Source organism: Salmo trutta, unplaced genomic scaffold (assembly GCF_901001165.1).
Source record: "Salmo trutta unplaced genomic scaffold, fSalTru1.1, whole genome shotgun sequence".
NCBI lineage: Eukaryota > Metazoa > Chordata > Actinopteri > Salmoniformes > Salmonidae > Salmo > Salmo trutta.
The window spans coordinates 3,209,447-3,226,938 of NW_021823073.1; the positions used below are offsets into that span (position 1 = coordinate 3,209,447).

At 44.9% G+C, this 17,492-nt stretch overlaps 1 protein-coding gene across 12 annotated transcripts in view; it reads left to right on the forward strand.

Moving 5' to 3' along the window:
• LOC115188733 (R3H domain-containing protein 1) overlaps window positions 1-17,492 on the forward strand; it is a 45,546-nt gene that overhangs the window by 7,086 nt on the left and 20,968 nt on the right. For 9 of the 12 annotated variants that reach the window (XR_003876590.1, XM_029747503.1, XM_029747510.1 and 6 more), the window contains exons 2-7: window positions 3,770-3,999; window positions 8,192-8,483; window positions 11,124-11,168; window positions 12,359-12,454; window positions 16,216-16,312; window positions 17,268-17,406. Coding sequence is in view for 11 of the 12 variants with exons in the window: in XM_029747503.1 (XP_029603363.1) it covers window positions 8,244-8,483; window positions 11,124-11,168; window positions 12,359-12,454; window positions 16,216-16,312; window positions 17,268-17,406 (617 nt within the window). In the remaining variant the exon portion in view is untranslated. The remainder of the gene's footprint in view (window positions 1-3,769; window positions 4,000-8,191; window positions 8,484-11,123; window positions 11,169-12,358; window positions 12,455-16,215; window positions 16,313-17,267; window positions 17,407-17,492) is intronic. The other 3 variants (XM_029747505.1, XM_029747508.1, XM_029747511.1) reach the window with 3 other exon arrangements.

The window sequence follows — 17,492 nt, forward strand, 5'->3', positions numbered from 1 at the left end:
AGCATAATTCTTCAAGCTCTGTCAAATTGGTTGTTCATCATTGCTAGACAACCATTTTCAGGTCTTGCCATAGATTTTCAAGCAGATTTGAGTCAACTTGTTTTAGGTTATTGTCCTGCTGGAAGGTGAATTCATCTCCCAGTGTCTGGTGGAAACCAGACTGAACCAGGTTTTCCTCTAGGATTTTTCCTGTGCTTAGCTCTTTAAAAAAATATATCCTAAATAACTCCCCAGTCCTTAATGATTACAAGCATACCCATGACATGATGCAGCCACCACTATTTGCCCTAAACATAACACTTTGTATTCAGGACAAACAGTTAATTGCTTTGTCAATTTGTTTGCAGTATTATTTTAGTGCCTTGTTGCAAATAGGATGCATGTTTAGTATTTTTTTTTTTTTAAGAAGATTTTGCATGATTTTTTTTTTTCACTCTCATTTAGGTTATTATTGTAGAGTAACTGCAATGTTGATCCATCCTCAGTTTTCTCCTGTCACAGCCATTAAACTCTGTAACTGTTTTAAAGTCACCATTGTCCTCATGGTGAAATCCCTGAGCGGTTTCCTTCCTCTCCGGCAATTGACTTAGGAAGGACGCCTGTGTCTTTTGTAGTAACGGGGTGTGTTGATACATCATCCAAAGTGGAATTAATAACTTCAACATGCTCAAAGGGATATGCAATGTCTGCTTTTATTTGCCCTGCTTTGAGAGGCATTGGAATATCTCCTTGGTCTTTGTGGTTGAATCTGTGTTTGAAATTCACTGTTCGACTGAGGGACCTTACAATTATCGGCATGTGTGGGGTACAGAGATGAGACGGTCATTCAAAAAATCATGTTAAACACTTATTGCACACACGGTGAGTCCATGCAACTTATGTGACTTGTTAAGCACATTTACCTGTAATTGAGGCTGAGTGATGAAATGAATACCTTTAGTCTGCACTTTATACCCCAGAGGGCTTAAGTCTGAATTATCATCATGGCTCTGAGCTGGGATACGGGTTTATTTACCCTGTTCAACACGCTGATTATCAATGTCATTTATTGGGATTAAAGTAAACAGTATTACTGTTCCTGTGAATTGATGGTTGGTTACGTAATACATTTTCTTTCTATGCTTTCCTACGCTTGTTTTCTGTGTGACTGTAGAGCTGGAGAAGACCGCCTCATGGATGTGTCTGTCTGTTAGCTACACAGTATGTTGGAGGGATGGATGGATGGCTTTGGCTGCTTTTCTCTGCTCTTGTATTGTTCCATCCTCCTACACACAGTCTGGGCGGGAGGGAGGGAGGGAGGGAGGGAGAGAGAGAGTCTCCTCTCGCTGCTCCCTCCCGCTCTTCCCCCCCAGCACTTGGGCAGGGAGCGATGTACCGCCCAAGCCTGGTGTGGACCGCCCTGTCTGTGCATGCAATCAGAATGGCCTCTTGTGCATTCCACAGGAGCAATTTCCTATTCGCTGTGCTAACATAATTGTCATTGAGTGGTCCGTTTACAGCCGGCATATGATTAGTTAGCTCCCATTCCCCTGGCTGGCAGAGTGGCTGTGCCCTTCTGACCTCATTGTAGCTTTTTGACAATACATTTTCATGGGCAGAAAAGTATAGCGTGGAAAAAGGCTTAGGCACTTATTCACCACTTCTACAGGCAGTATGGGTGTGTTTGTACCGTGGGGAATGGAGGTAAAGGGACTGAAGTGAAGAGGCTCTTTATGGTTCAACCACTCAGATCAACTCAGAGCCTCAGATTTGGTTGTCAAATACAGAGGAGCTGCTCAGTAACAGGAGACCCAGAGGATTCTACTGGTGTGTGTGTGTGTGTGTGTGTGTGTGTGAGAGACTTCTGGTCTGTTTGTGCCTGCCAGTGTTTATTCGTGTGTGTCACACTGCGTTCCATCTGCATGCATTAAGCCCCCTGTCCCTGACACCCCCTCCCCCATGTGTCAGACTGTCCCTGACACCCCCTCCCCCATGTGTCACACAGACTGTCCCTGACACAGACCTGGCCCTGACACCCCCTCCCCCATGTTTCACACAGACTGTCCCAGACACCCCCTCCCCCATGTGTCACACAGACTGTCCCTGACACAGACCTGGCCCTGACACCCCCTCCCCCATGTTTCACACAGACTGTCCCTGACACCCCCTCCCCCATGTGTCACACAGACTGTCCCTGACACCCCCTCCCCCATGTGTCACACAGACTGTCCCTGACACCCCCTCCCCCATGTGTCACACAGACTGTCCCTGACACAGACCTGGCCCTGACACCCCCTCCCCCATGTGTCACACAGACTGTCCCTGACACAGACCTGGCCCTGACACCCCCTCCCCCATGTGTCACACAGACTGTCCCTGACACCCCCTCCCCCATGTGTCACACAGACTGTCCCTGACACAGACCTGGCCCTGACACCCCCTCCCCCATGTTTCACACAGACTGTCCCTGACACCCCCTCCCCCATGTGTCACACAGACTGTCCCTGACACAGACCTGGCCCTGACACCCCCTCCCCCATGTTTCACACAGACTGTCCCTGACACCCCCTCCCCCATGTGTCACACAGACCTGGCCCTGACACAGACCTGGCCCTGACACAGACCTGGCCCTGACACAGACCTGGCCCTGACACAGACCTGGCCCTGACACAGACCTGGCCCTGACACAGACCTGGCCCTGACACAGTGATCTCCTGAACTCAGCGGCTTGCTCAGCCCTGCTGTTCCTCCCTGTCCGTGCAGCACAGCTCTGACTCCTAATGCAGCTTGTGTCTCTTGCTGTCTGTCTGGTTGGTTGAGTTCTACTGGTGTCACCAGCTATTAGGGCTGACTGTAGTCATGACTGTAGTCATGTGAAGTTCCACACCTCTCTTTGTGTTGCTGCTGACTGCCAGACTGGAGGTTACCTTTGGTCTAGTAGTGTCTGCAGTTTACTGTCAAACCAGGATTTGCATACACAGCAAGGTAGGGTGAGGTAGGGTGAGGTAGGGTAAGGTATGGTGAGGTAGGGTAAGGTAAGGTAGGGTGAGGTAGGGTGAGGTAGGGTAAGGTAGGGTGAGGTATGGTGAAAAAGGATTATAAAGAGAGCAGGAATCCACCACTTGACCTTTTGACGGGACTGTGTGGAGACGGGACTGTGTGGAGACGGGACTGTGTGGAGACGGGACTGCCTACTGGGTGCCAGAGAGAGCTTACTGTGGCGGGCGCTCTGCCCGGTAGATGGCACTGGGCTCTGGGACTAGGAGGAAGGTTGGAGTGGAGTAGAAGAACATGGGCAAAGATGTAGAGCCCTTCTGACTGAAGATGGAGAATCTGTTACAGTCCATCTGTTACCTTCGATGTGAAGCTTCCATGTGGGAAATGATATGTCTGTCAGTGTCCACTCCAAAATTGGTATTCTAAATATCATAGGGTTTTGATAAAGTGTTATCTTCCGTTTTTTACTGCTGTTATTCCTGAATATGTAATGCTGCTCTGTTTTACATAACTGTCATGACAGAGTGGGTTTAGCACGACCCTCCATGCACTCAATGGTTCTGATGAATGAAACCTGTTTTACACAGGCATGCACAGCCACTATCACTGTCTCTTTCCCTGTCTCTCTCTTTCCCCATTTTCTCTCTCGCTCTCACACACATGATATCCCCTGGACTCTGTCTGTCCATGTCAGCCCTGTCACTGTCAGCGACCTATAACCCCATTCCATCAGTGTTCCCCAGTTCTCTACGGGTCCTGACCCCCTGACCTCTCCCTTCTCTCCCTGTGACAGGTCTGTGATGGCCATGAGCAGCTTGGAGGGCAGTGCCACCGAGGCCTTTCCGATCTGGACACCAGAGACTCCGAGCTGGTGCTAAGGACATGGGACTCTCCCTCAGAGTTAGCGACAGGCTCAGCAGCACGAGACGTTACAGTGACAAACCAGCGGTGGCGCAGGACTGCTGCCCCCAGAGGCTTCTCACCCCCTGTAGGACGTCACCACCACAGGCCCAGCAGCACCCAGTAAGTAGCTTCCTGTAAGGAGCATAGGCCATTGGCCACAAAGTACATTGGTGGGCCGGGGGGAAATTTAAAAACAGCATTGACATCAATTCAGTCGAGATAGACTGACAGATATTTCAAATCAGCAACGCTGCACTTGAGTAGAAAAGATGCCGTTTGTGTGCCGGAATAACTTAGACCAGCCTGGTGTTATAGTTCTTTCTCTTCAAGATGAACATTTTTGATCTGCCTCTCAGCCAGTTTCCACTCAGTATTCAGTAAAAGAACTCAAATAGCACTGCACACTGCAGAACAAAAGAACATATATTTTGTTATTGAAGAGAGCGTGTAAAGGCTTGAAGATGGGTGAGAGGGGAGCAGGTTTGGGAGTAACTGAATACAATGTAATCTGATTTACACAAATGTATCAGTTACAATACCAGCAAAAATATTGTAAGAAGATACCTTTGAAAAACTAGATGATTACTTTAAAATTCAGAAAGGATGTTTGTGAGAGAAAGAAATGCATTTTGACACCTTTCGGTTTCTCAGTGACATTCAATTCAGCATGGAAAAAAGGTGTTTCAGTTTGTTCTACCTGAGAGAGTCTGACCACCAATCAGAGACCACTATGATGACCACCAATCGGAGACCACTATGATGACACACCAGATGATGACCACCAATCAGAGACCACTATGATGACCACCAATCGGAGACCACTATGATGACACACCAGATGATGACCACCAATCAGAGACCACTATGATGACCACCAATCGGAGACCACTATGATGACCACCAATCGGAGACCACTATGATGACCACCAATCGGAGACCACTATGATGACCACCAATCGGAGACCACTATGATGACCACCCAATCGGAGACCACTATGATGACCACCCAATCGGAGACCACTATGATGACCACCCAATCGGAGACCACTATGATGACCCACCAGATGATGACCACCAATCAGAGACCACTATGATGACCACCAATCGGAGACCACTATGATGACCCACCAGATGATGACCACCAATCGGAGACCACTATGATGACCACCAATCGGAGACCACTATGATGACCACCCAATCGGAGACCACTATGATGACCCACCAGATGATGACCACCAATCAGAGACCACTATGATGACCACCCAATCGGAGACCACTATGATGACCACCCAATCGGAGACCACTATGATGACCCACCAGATGATGACCACCAATCGGAGACCACTATGATGGATCCTTTTCTAAAAGCCGGTGTGATGCGCTTTACATCATACCTGCTGTATTTCTGTATTTTGGAACTTCTGTATCTTGAAAATTGTATTGCTTATATACAAAACATTTTGGAAGTATATCAACAATGGACTAATGAAACAAATTAAGGGGAAGTAATCCAAAAGTAACGGAATATAATCAGATTACGTTACGGAGTTTGAGTAATCTAAAACTTACATTACTGAATCTAATTTTGGACAGGTAAGGTACTGTTTTCAAGGGATTGTTAAATATATGAACTATTTGGTTATAATATCAGCACCTCTTGAAGAGCAAAGTCCGACCAACACATCCCATTATTCCATGTTTATCTCTATCAGAGTTCTACAGCAAGGAACTGCATGCTTTTCTTCACTAAACATCAATTGATCATTTAGCCTCACATTATCGCTCAATATTGGTCACCATTAATTGGATATGAGTGATATAAAATAAGTGAAATATACTTGCCTAGTATGAGTGGTTTTAGGTGAATTTCCCATCCTTTGTGGGCTCTGCCTGTCAAGCAGCATGTACTGCATGTACTGTTATCTGATATTTACTTAGCTAGCTACCTGATGATAATGTTTACTTTGCTAGCTACCTGATGATAATGTTTACTTTGCAAGCTACCGGGAGAAACAGTTGGCCAGACATATAGTGATAAGTAGACCTAATGTAGTTTTTTTTCTCCAACCAACCTAGCCCACCTAGCGAAGTTGGCTAACATTATCCCCGTTTCAACATTGTTAATAAGGGTTTAATCAGGATTGCTGCTGACAGATGTGATAGACGACATTGACTGAGGGACCACGTCAAATTGGCTAGTTGGTTAACAACAAATCACGTCAATATGGCTAGTTAACATTCAGGGGATAAACTAGATGGCTGTATATAAATATCTATAGTAGGGTTGGGCGGTTTCCAGATTGTCATATCCTCATACCGTCCTTCTCTCACACCGGGATTTACGGTACTACTGGCTTAGTACACACAAATGCAAAGAAGCCCATTGGGCGTCTATTAGCAGAATACAAACAACATTAGCACAAGTAACAGCACATTTCCATGGAGGTTGCTAGCTAAATATGCTAACGAGTGCAAACGAAAATAAACATTGCGAAGGCAGGCAATGCAGCTCATAAAGTGATACATGTATAGGTAGGAGCTACCGAATGATATTTTTGTTGCGTTTAGACATTTTACAAGCGAATGTGAGGGAGAGACATTGCGCAAATGAAAAGTTTTGACCGCATGCTTGTCTGAAGGACACTGTGGCGTCGCTAGGGCAACGGGCCTGCTCTGTTCTGAAGATGGGGGAGCAGCAGACAGCCCAGATCTGAGTGGAAAAACACAAGGAAGTCAGGCTGCAGTGGCAGCTGTACAGATAACTCATCCAACGGGCTTTGACACCTCAAACACGGCAGAAAACTAACACAATATGATGCCCCTTGACGTTATTAATTCAGCCACGTACTTAGATAACGAGCAAGTTAATCTTAGGTGTCACCCTAACGCAGAAAGATTAAACTTCCTGTGTTTTGTAAACGCAGATCTACAATGCTTCTTATTGTAATATCTGCTCGGCATCAGACTCATTTCGTTCTTCAGTTGCACTTCTCCACTCAGATGAGAATTCACAAACGGCCAATTCTATCAGCAGACTGCTTTGACTGATGTGGAGCTACTGTTCTCCAGTACTTTTCTCTGTGTAGCCAGCCTACTGTTCTCCAGTACTTTTCTCTGTGTAGCCAGCCTACTGTTCTCCAGTACTTTTCTCTGTGTAGCCAGCCTACTGTTCTCCAGTACTTTTCTCTGTGTATCCAGCCTACTGTTTTCTGGTAAAATGCTACCTTCACCTATCTGAAATTACATGATCAATTGCTAAACTTATGGATCATGAAAAGCATGCAGTTCCTTTCTGTAGAACTCTGATGAAGCTAAATGTGGAATTCTGGGAAATGTGTAGTTCTGACTGGTCTTCAGGAGGTGATGATATTGAAACCAACTAGTTCCATTTATTTAACAATCCCTTCAACGGCACATAGTTGTCAATGGTTTAGAGGAGCTGGTGGTCTCCTTGCCCATCAGCAGTCAAATGGAATGTTCTACACTGTATTGTGCCGTTTTATTGATGACTGCCTATAGAGAGGGCTGTAGAGTCATTGCATTCTTTGAACATTCTGGAATCCAGGGTGTCAGTGGTATTTATCTATAGCCACAAGCTCTGTCCTCCAATAGTACTGGCTGTCTCTTTCTCAGTGTGTCTTTCTGGGATTCCTCTATCCTCAAAATGAATTGGTCACTCCCCTCTGACCTTCTGCGCCATGGGGTTTGAGAAGGAATCAAGGAAAGCCAAATTGAGACAGAGGCACAGAGCTACAGTGTTAATGTCAGGGACTGAATCAGATGGGGCCTCTCAACCTGTAATTAAAATCATTAATCACAGCTCTCATAAACCAGATGTCTCCTTCCCTAACCCTCCCATCATGTCCTCTCTATGATGTCTCCTTCCTTCTTCTCCTCTCTCTGCCTCCTTCCCTAAGCCTCCCCACTACTCTTCTCTATGCTACTGCAAGAGAGACTTGCTGCATAATTAGGCCACATTATTACCAGAAACCACTGCCTTGTCATTGTCCCTGCATTAGCCCCATTACAGTAGTCATTAGATTTCAGATGTTCTAACTAATAGACGTTTACAATATCTCTTTATCCCATGTTTTCTCTCTTTCTCTATTCTCTGTAAATGCATGATATTTCAATGCCCATGTTTTCTCTCTATTCTCTGTAAATGCATGATATTTCAATGCCCATGTTTTCTCTCTCTTCTCTGACTGTAGGTAAAATATGTATTTTAGCTCTAATGGAAAATGATTTGCATTTTGATGAGTAAAATCCCAGTCTCTCTCCATCGTCTGTCTGTCTCTGTCTCCATCTCTAGGACCCCAGTAACAGCAGTGTTGTATAGAGACTCTCTGTAAGCTGTGCGTCTGATGAGGATGTCTGATCCTGTTACTGTAAAGGACATCAGTAGGACTGAGACCATGAAGGTTTGTGAGGCTGGAGTGGAGCTGGAGGCAGCAGACTGGACCGGAACCACAACACTAGGAGCAGACAGCAGGCAGAACGGTGTGAAGGACAAACCCAATCAGGCTGGGAGCCTGGTGCTGGAACACAATGCCACCGGTCACCAAGACGGAAGCTGCTGTGACAACAAGAGGGAAACATCACAGGTAAACACACCGGTGTAAACATAAACAGAGCCTTTTAGTGTGGACCAATGAGAAGATCAGTTATCACATCCACAATTTGAACATGTTTTACCACTACTCTGGCAAAAATGTAAATATGGTAATATAATTTAACTATAGTAATGTCATTGAGCTCAGGATCAGTCATTAAAATACTGTAACAGCTAAAATACGTTGGTGGAAGATGTGCTGATACAGTGCAGCAAAATGTTCCTTTGTCTCAGGGTTGCAGGTAATGTTGACGGGGTATTGTCTCAGGGTTGGAGGTAATGTTGACGGGGTATTGTCTCAGGGTTGCAGGTAATGTTGACGGGGTATTGTCTCAGGGTAGCAGGTAATGTTGACGGGGTATTGTCTCAGGGTTGGAGGTAATGTTGACGGGGTATTGTCTCAGGGTTGCAGGTAATGTTGACGGGGTATTGTCTCAGGGTAGCAGGTAATGTTGACGGGGTATTGTCTCAGGGTAGCAGGTAATGTTGACGGGGTATTGTCTCAGGGTAGCAGGTAATGTTGACGGGGTATTGTCTCAGGGTAGCAGGTAATGTTGACGGGGTATTGTCTCAGGGTAGCAGGTAATGTTGACGGGGTATTGTCTCAGGGTTGCAGGTAATGTTGACGGGGTATTGTCTCAGGGTTGCAGGTAATGTTGACGGGGTATTGTCTCAGGGTTGCAGGTAATGTTGACGGGGTATTGTCTCAGGGTTGCAGGTAATGTTGACGGGGTATTGTCTCAGGGTTGCAGGTAATGTTGACGGGGTATTGTCTCAGGGTTGCAGGTAATGTTGACGGGGTATTGTCTCAGGGTTGCAGGTAATGTTGACGGGGTATTGTCTCAGGGTTGCAGGTCATGTTGACGGGGTATTGTCTCAGGGTTGCAGGTCATGTTGACGGGGTATTGTCTCAGGGTTGCAGGTCATGTTGACGGGGTATTGTCTCAGGGTTGCAGGTCATGTTGACGGGGTATTGTCTCAGGGTTGCAGGTAATGTTGACGGGGTATTGTCTCAGGGTTGCAGGTAATGTTGACGGGGTATTGTCTCAGGGTTGGAGGTAATGCTGGAGGCAGGAGTATAAATGGGAAGCAGGACAAGTAAAAGCGGTTGGTGGCTGGCACCCCAGCCAGACTGAAGAAGACAGATAATCTGGATCTCAAATCCTGGCTTATCTACAAACTTCCTGTGTGTCACCCTGAGAGAGAGACTGAATGGGTGCCGGATGGGGGGAGAGAGGGAGGGGTGTGTGTTTCTCTCTGTGTGTCTCCTCTGTGACTTTGCCACCATCTGCCCCTGCCACGTTCTCTCTCTCAGGCCAGGTACCTTGTAGTGCAGACGTCAGCGTTTCCTTCTCTCTCCTCTCTCATTGTTCCTTTCCTTTCTGCCCTGTTCAATTATCTGATTTACTGGTGCGTTCACACCTACTGTCAGACGCGTGCACACGCGCACACACACGCCACGCTCTGTCTCTAAGGGTCATACACATGCCTGGAAATGGAAACGGTCCATTTCCATCTTTATTTCATGAATGTTATCTGACCCTCCAGCGCAGCGGGGAAAGGAACTGTCCTCTGGTTGGTTTTAGAGGACGGGACCAAGAGAAGAGGGAGTGTCTGTGTGTGTGTGTGTGTGTGTGTGTGTGTGTGTGTGTGTACAGACGGTGTCTCAGCGGCAGCCCGAGAGGAGCATGGGGCCTGCCATCCGTTCTGTCTAAATCAGACTCAGCCTTCGCCTTCGCACTCTCTAGGACTTCTCCCTGTACACACACGCACACAAACACACACACACGAAGAGTAGAGGCACTGAGATGCCCCCCCCCCCCCCCCACTGCTTCCTGCTCCTCTTCAAACTCAGAACACTGCTCTGTCTCACCATTCATCTCCTGCTTCCTGTTCCTCTCCAACCTCAGAACACTGCTCTGTCTCACCATTCCTCTCCTGCTTCCTGTTCCTCCCCAACCTCAGAACACTGCTCTGTCTCACCACACCATTCCTCTCCTGCTTCCTGTTCCTCTCCAACCTCAGAACACTGCTCTGTCTCACCACACCATTCCTCTCCTGCTTCCTGTTCCTCTCCAACCTCAGAACACTGCTCTGTCTCACCACACCATTCCTCTCCTGCTTCCTGTTCCTCTCCAACCTCAGAACACTGCTCTGTCTCACCACACCATTCCTCTCCTGCTTCCTGTTCCTCTCCAACCTCAGAACACTGCTCTGTCTCACCACACCATTCCTCTCCTGCTTCCTGCTCCTCTCCAACCTCAGAACACTGCTCTTTGCTCTAGTCTACATGACAGGAAAATGGGTCTGAGAGGGAGGGAGATGTGAAAATGATCTGAGAGAAAATTCAGTTAAATGTACATAGTAGTCAGACAGAACTCTGGGTCTAATTTCTCAGACAGGAAGGTGTTTGAATCACTAGGGTGAGAATTCATCTTGGCCCAAAAAGGGCTCCTCTTCGTGTTTTGTCACATGCCTATATTGATTGGCTGAGCTCTTTAGTAGGATGTACGTTGACGTCCAACATGTATGACGTATGTATTCAGCCTTCATGTTGTTCTGGACCACAATATTATTTAACCTTGTAGTTTTGTTAGCTAAACTTCTCCTTTTTGTGGTCCGTTTGGGACAGCAGCAGTCTCCTGTATCAGCTGGCCAGCCCGTGAGGGGCTCTAAGGTACAGTCGGTGGATTAGCATGATGCCTGGCATGTCTGCCTGGCAACTACCACATACATTATCATTTTATCTCAAGTGTTTCTGCTGAGAAGACTATCTATATTTGCCTGCTGTTGACTTGGTTCTTGTTCTGTAGTGAACAGGGGGGTTCATACTCATTCCATGGAGGCCCTAGTGTCAGAGGGTTTGTCCTTTCAGTTCAGACCTAGACAACCAGGTGAGTTCTTTACTAATTAGTAACCTTCATTTATCAATCCAGTACAAGGGACCTGCAGACACTCGGCCCTCTGTGGAATGAGTTTGGCACGTGATTTAAGTCATCCCTTTAAAACCATCCGGTGGAATGAGTTTGGCACGTGATTTAAGTCATCCCTTTAAAACCATCCGGTGGAATGAGTTTGGCACGTGATTTAAGTCATCCCTTTAAAACCATCCAGTGGAATGAGTTTGGCACGTGATTTAAGTCATCCCTTTAAAACCATCCAGTGGAATGAGTTTGGCACGTGATTTAAGTCATCCCTTTAAAACCATCCAGTGGAATGAGTTTGGCACGTGATTTAAGTCATCCCTTTAAAACCATCCGGTGGAATGAGTTTGGCACGTGATTTAAGTCATCCCTTTAAAACCATCCGGTGGAATGAGTTTGGCACGTGATTTAAGTCATCCCTTTAAAACCATCCGGTGGAATGAGTTTGGCACGTGATTTAAGTCATCCCTTTAAAACCATCCAGTGGAATGAGTTTGGCACGTGATTTAAGTCATCCCTTTAAAACCATCCGGTGGAATGAGTTTGGCACGTGATTTAAGTCATCCCTTTAAAACCATCCGGTGGAATGAGTTTGGCACGTGATTTAAGTCATCCCTTTAAAACCATCCAGACTTGTGGTGCATTAGTATTATTTATCTTCACTTGCATGATGATCAGATGTTTAAACTGACTTTATTTATGTGTATTTACGTGTTTGCTAACCATCACGTTAGTTACATGCATGGATTGGATTGGATTCACCCAACTCATTTTGAGGTCTGAACACTTTCTGTTGGTCGTGATTGCTTGGTTCTTGCTGGCCTTTACGTCTTGGTTTGTATTTTTACTTGGTCGGTTCGCGTTGGCGTTTTGAAATGATCAACGCACGTCATCAAAAGGAATATATTTTGAACCGTTGTCAATACACTGCACTCTCTCTCAGTCCAAGGCCAAGGTAAAGTTAGTCCGGAGCCTGGCTGTCTGTGAAGAGTCCTCTCCTCCCTTTCTAACTGCACACCAGCTGACACCAGATCCTCAGGTAAACCTTTAGACACGCACACGCTCTCACACACACACGCTCTCACACACACACACACACACACACACACACACACACACACACACACACACACACACACACCTTTGGGTAAACCCCCAGACGACTCCTCCTACCCCATTAGCTGTGGCTCATTTCACAAACATCACTCTGCCTTCACACCAGACACACACAGGAGCCAGCAGCTAGAGGGCCTTGCATTTCATCCAGTCAGCAGTAACTTCATCAAAACCACGAGGGTGTTCTCCACCACCAGCCGGTGTGTGTGTGTGTGTGTGCGCGTCCTGTATTACTCACATCCATTTTGGAGAACATTGTATTTTCACGTGTCAGAACATGGAGACCTGTGGATTGATATAATTGAATAGTATGGTTGTCACTATGATGTTAGGCTTCCTTCAACCTATTCCTTTGTCACCACTCAAACATGTCCATGGCTAATGGTGTTTGAAGGGATATAGGTTATCTTTTTTGGGGGGTTTTGTCTTTCTGTGTTAAGCTGCAATTTTTTTATGCCAATTATTTATTCTTGAGTGAAAATGTTTCCTTGGTGTGGAGGAGAAATAAATGATTGTACTTCTCTGTAAAGATGCATTGTCCTGGCTGTGAAACGGGTTACTAGGAAACCCTGACTGTGTGTTTAAATGGATAGACTTCCTTGAACTAGTGTGTGAGATTTAACCCCCTCCTTCTGAGTTCTACTTTCACTCTTATCTTTCTCTTCTTCCTCCCTCTCTTTTTCTCATCTTTCTCTCTTCCTCTCTCTCTTTTGCCCTCTCTCCACCTGCCCTCCATTCCTCACATCTCTCTTTCATTGTTGCTTTTCTGTAGCAATGTTGGTTCTTTCTTTTGTTAACCTGTTGTGCTGTATCACTACAGCAAAGCCTCCCTGAGAGGCAGAGTATATCTTTTTGTATTTAACCTTTATTTAACTAGGCAAGTCAGTTGGGAACAAATTCTTATTTTCAATGACGGCCTAGGAACAGTGGGTTAACTGCCTTGTTCAGGGGCAGAAGGACAGATTTGTACCTTGTCAGCTGGGGGATTTGATCTACCAACCTTCTGGTTACTGGCCCAACGCTCTAACCACTAGGCTACCATTTTATATCACTAATGTAAACATTACATCTCCCTTCCAGAAACCACTGGCTCCCAACTTCTTTACCTAGTTGCTTCTATCCTGAAGTCGTATATAATTTAAGCTTCTTGCAGCCAGCACTCTGGATCTGCGTTCCAAATGGCACCCTATTCCCTATGGGCCCTGGTCAAAAGTAGTGCCCTATATAGGGAATAGGGTGTCATTTAGGTCGCTGGCTGAGTTTCAGTGTGCTGTTCAGCTTTTAGCTCCTCTCTGCTTTTTGTACTAGTGTTGAATAGTGAATCAGAGCAGAGAATGAAGCAGAGATTAAGATGAGTAGCAGGGTTAAACCAAAGGCTGGGATGCTGAGAAGGCCTTGAAACACACAGAAATTGAATGATTGGAATGTACATTTTCATTCACGTGAGTACTGTCAAATGGTTGTTATATTCTCCTGAACTAACAGTTATTTCCATGCTCGCTAAGCCTTAGACATTTTACAATTCATATTTTAGTAATTTAGCAGAATCTTATCCAGAGCGACTTGAGGGTTAGGGCAAGGACACATGAACAGATTTTACACCTAGTCAGCTCGGGGATTCACACCAGCGACCTTTCCATTACTGGCCCAACGCTCTTAACCACTAGGCTACCTGCCACCATTATAAAATATAATCATTCAAGCGAGTGTCAAATGGCTGTGATATGAGGGGCTTTCCACCCCATTCTAGTCATTTTATTTCTATGCTTGTCTTCCAAAGGGAGTTATTTCATGTGGTACAATAAAGGCAATGATGGATGTTAAGGTGTGGAAGATGGGACAGGCTTTCTATTGGTGGATGTGGAACATGGGACGGGCTTTCTATTGAATGTATTCTCTTCCCCCAACATAAAGCAGATCTATATTTGACTCAGTATTCACTCCTCTGTAGGTCCATGTACTGTTTGTTTAGTCACATTGTAATGTCAAAATGATGTCCGATTTTCAAGTGTTTAACCTCTTACATCTAGACGTTCCGCTAGCGGAACACCTGCTCCAATATCCAATGATGGGCGTGGCGCGAAATACAAACTCCTCTAAAATCCGAAAACTTCCATTTTTCAAACATATGACTATTTTACAGCATTTTAATCTAACCACATTGTCCAATTTCAAAAAGGCTTTACAGCGAAAGCAAAACATTAGATTATGTCAGGAGAGTACCCTGACAAATAATCACACCGCCATTTTCAAAGCAAGCATATATGTCACAAAAACCAAAACCACAGCTAAATGCAGCACTAACCTTTGATGATCTTCATCAGATGACACTCCTAGGACATTATGTTATACAATACATGCATGTTTTGTTCAATCAAGTTCATATTTATATCAAAAACCAGCTTTTTACATTAACATGTGACGTTCAGAACTAGCATACCCACCGAAAACTTCCGGTGAATTGACTAAATTACTCATGATAAACGTTCACAAAATACATAATTATTTTAAGAATTCTACATACAGAACTCCTTTATGTAATCGCGGTGTCAGATTTTAAAATAGCTTTTCGGTGAAGGCACGTTTTGCAATATTCTGAGTACATAGCTCGGCCATCACGGCTAGCTATTTTGACACCCACCAAGTTTGGGGCTCACTAAACTCAGAATTACTATTAGAAAAATTGGATTACCTTTGCTGTTCTTCGTCAGAATGCACTCCCAGGACTTCTACTTCAACAACAACATGTGGTTTTGGTTCCAAATAATCCATAGTTATATTCAAATAGCTCCGTTTTGTTCGTGCGTTCAGGTCACTATCCGAAGGGTGACGCGCGAGCGCATTTCGTGACAAAAAAAATGCTAAATATTCCATTACCGTACTTAGAAGCATGTCAAACGCTGTTTAAAATCAATTTTTATGCTATTTTTCTCGTAAAATAGCGATAATATTCCAACCGGGCAACGTTGTATTCATTCAAAGGCTGAAAGAAAAAAATTGAGTAGTCTCGTGAACACGCATCTCAGTCTCACTGTCCCCAGGCTGACCACTCACAAACTCTGCTGCTGTTCTTTGCCCAGAGACAGCAGGTACACCATTCCACTTTCTGGCGGCTTTAGAGAGCCAATGGAAGCCTTAGAAAATGTCACGTTACAGCACAGATGCTGTATTTTTGATAGAGATGCAACAGAAGGACAACAAATTGTCAGACAGGGCACTTCCTGTATGGAATCTTCTCAGGTTTTGGCCTGCCATATGGGTTCTGTTATACTCAGACACCATTCAAACAGTTTTAGAAACTTTAGAGTGTTTTCTATCCAAATCTACTAATTATATGCATATTCTCGTTTCTGGGCAAGAGTAGTAACCAGTTTAAATCGGGTACGTTTTTTTATCCGGCTGTGCAAATACTGCCCCCTAGCCCCAACAGGTTTAACTTCCAACCAAGTGCGCGATTGTGAAGCTAATTAGATGCAAATTCTTAATGTGACATGCTAATTAATTCTCTCTATTTTAATTTTTGTGTACTTCTCATATGGCACCCTATTCCCTATGTAGTGCACTACTTTTGACCAGGGCCCATAGGGAATAGGCTGCAATTTAGGATACAGACTTAATCATGGGGATATTAGCTAGTAGCTACCACTGAAGTTTTTATTTCTTACTCTTCAAATTCACATCCAGATATCCCAGTCCTTTGATAAGGAGGAGCTGTCTGCCAAGGAGGAGAAAGAGAAGGTGGAGAAACCAGAGAAGATGCCCAGGAAAATGCTGTCAAGAGGTGTGTGGTTGTGGGAGAGTTGGCGCAGAGGTTGATTGTTATCTTTGTGTTGTAAATAGTGAGAGAGAATATAATGGTCATCCCTGCCTTCACAGACACGGTTGTGTTTGTATGTTACAATACAAGACCTTGGAGACATGTTGTGAGGTTTAGTCTAGAGAACTAATGAACTGATTCCGGAACATGGAGCTCTCTGAGAAATCCAATATAGAATCCTAGGAGACTATGGGTGCGTTCGTAAATTCACTCTGGCTATCTACTCCCGATTTCACAGCACTCATGTCGGAGTGTGCCAGAGCGCACAATAACCGATTTTTTATTTACTAATGCACAACACCCATTGAATATCAATATAGTATTGAACATGACCGGTGTCAGTAAACGTAAGCCCGGTTAAAGTGTATTTAGAAAGTATTCAGACCCCTTGACTTTTCCCACTTTTGTTACGTTACAAACTTATTCTAAAATTGATTAAATTGTTTTTTTCCCCCTCATCAATCTACACACATACCCCATAATGACAAAGCATTTTTTGCAAATGTATTAAACTATCACATTTACACAAGTATTCAGACCCTTTACTCAGTACTTTGTTGAAGCACCTTTTGCAACGATTACAGCCTTGAGTCTTCTTCGGTATGACGCTACAAGCTTGGCACACCTGTATTTGGGGAGTTTCTCCCATTTTTCTCTGCAGATCCTCTCAAGTTCTGTCAGGTTCGATCGGGAGCATCGCTGTACAGCTATATTTAGGTCTCTCCAGAGATGTTCAAGTCCGGGTTCTGGCTGGGCCACTCAAGATCATTCAGAGACTTGTCCCGAAGCCACTCCTGCGTTGTCTTGGCTGTGTGCTTAGTGTCACTCCAGAGTGAATTTACGAACACAGCCCATAGTCCACAAAGATGTGTTGTGTATAGAGCACCATTACCAGAATGATTGGTCCTCTTGTGTCTAGATTCCAGCCAGGACTACACAGACTCTACTGGAATAGACCTGCATGAGTTCCTGGTCAACACTCTTAAGAACAACCCCAGAGACAGAATGATGCTGTTGAAGTTGGAGCAGGACATTCTGGATTTTATCAGTAATAATGAGTAAGTTATTTAATAAATACATTTATTGATTGATTTAATGTATTTTATTAATTTATAGTTAATGCAATTTTATTCGAATTCAATTC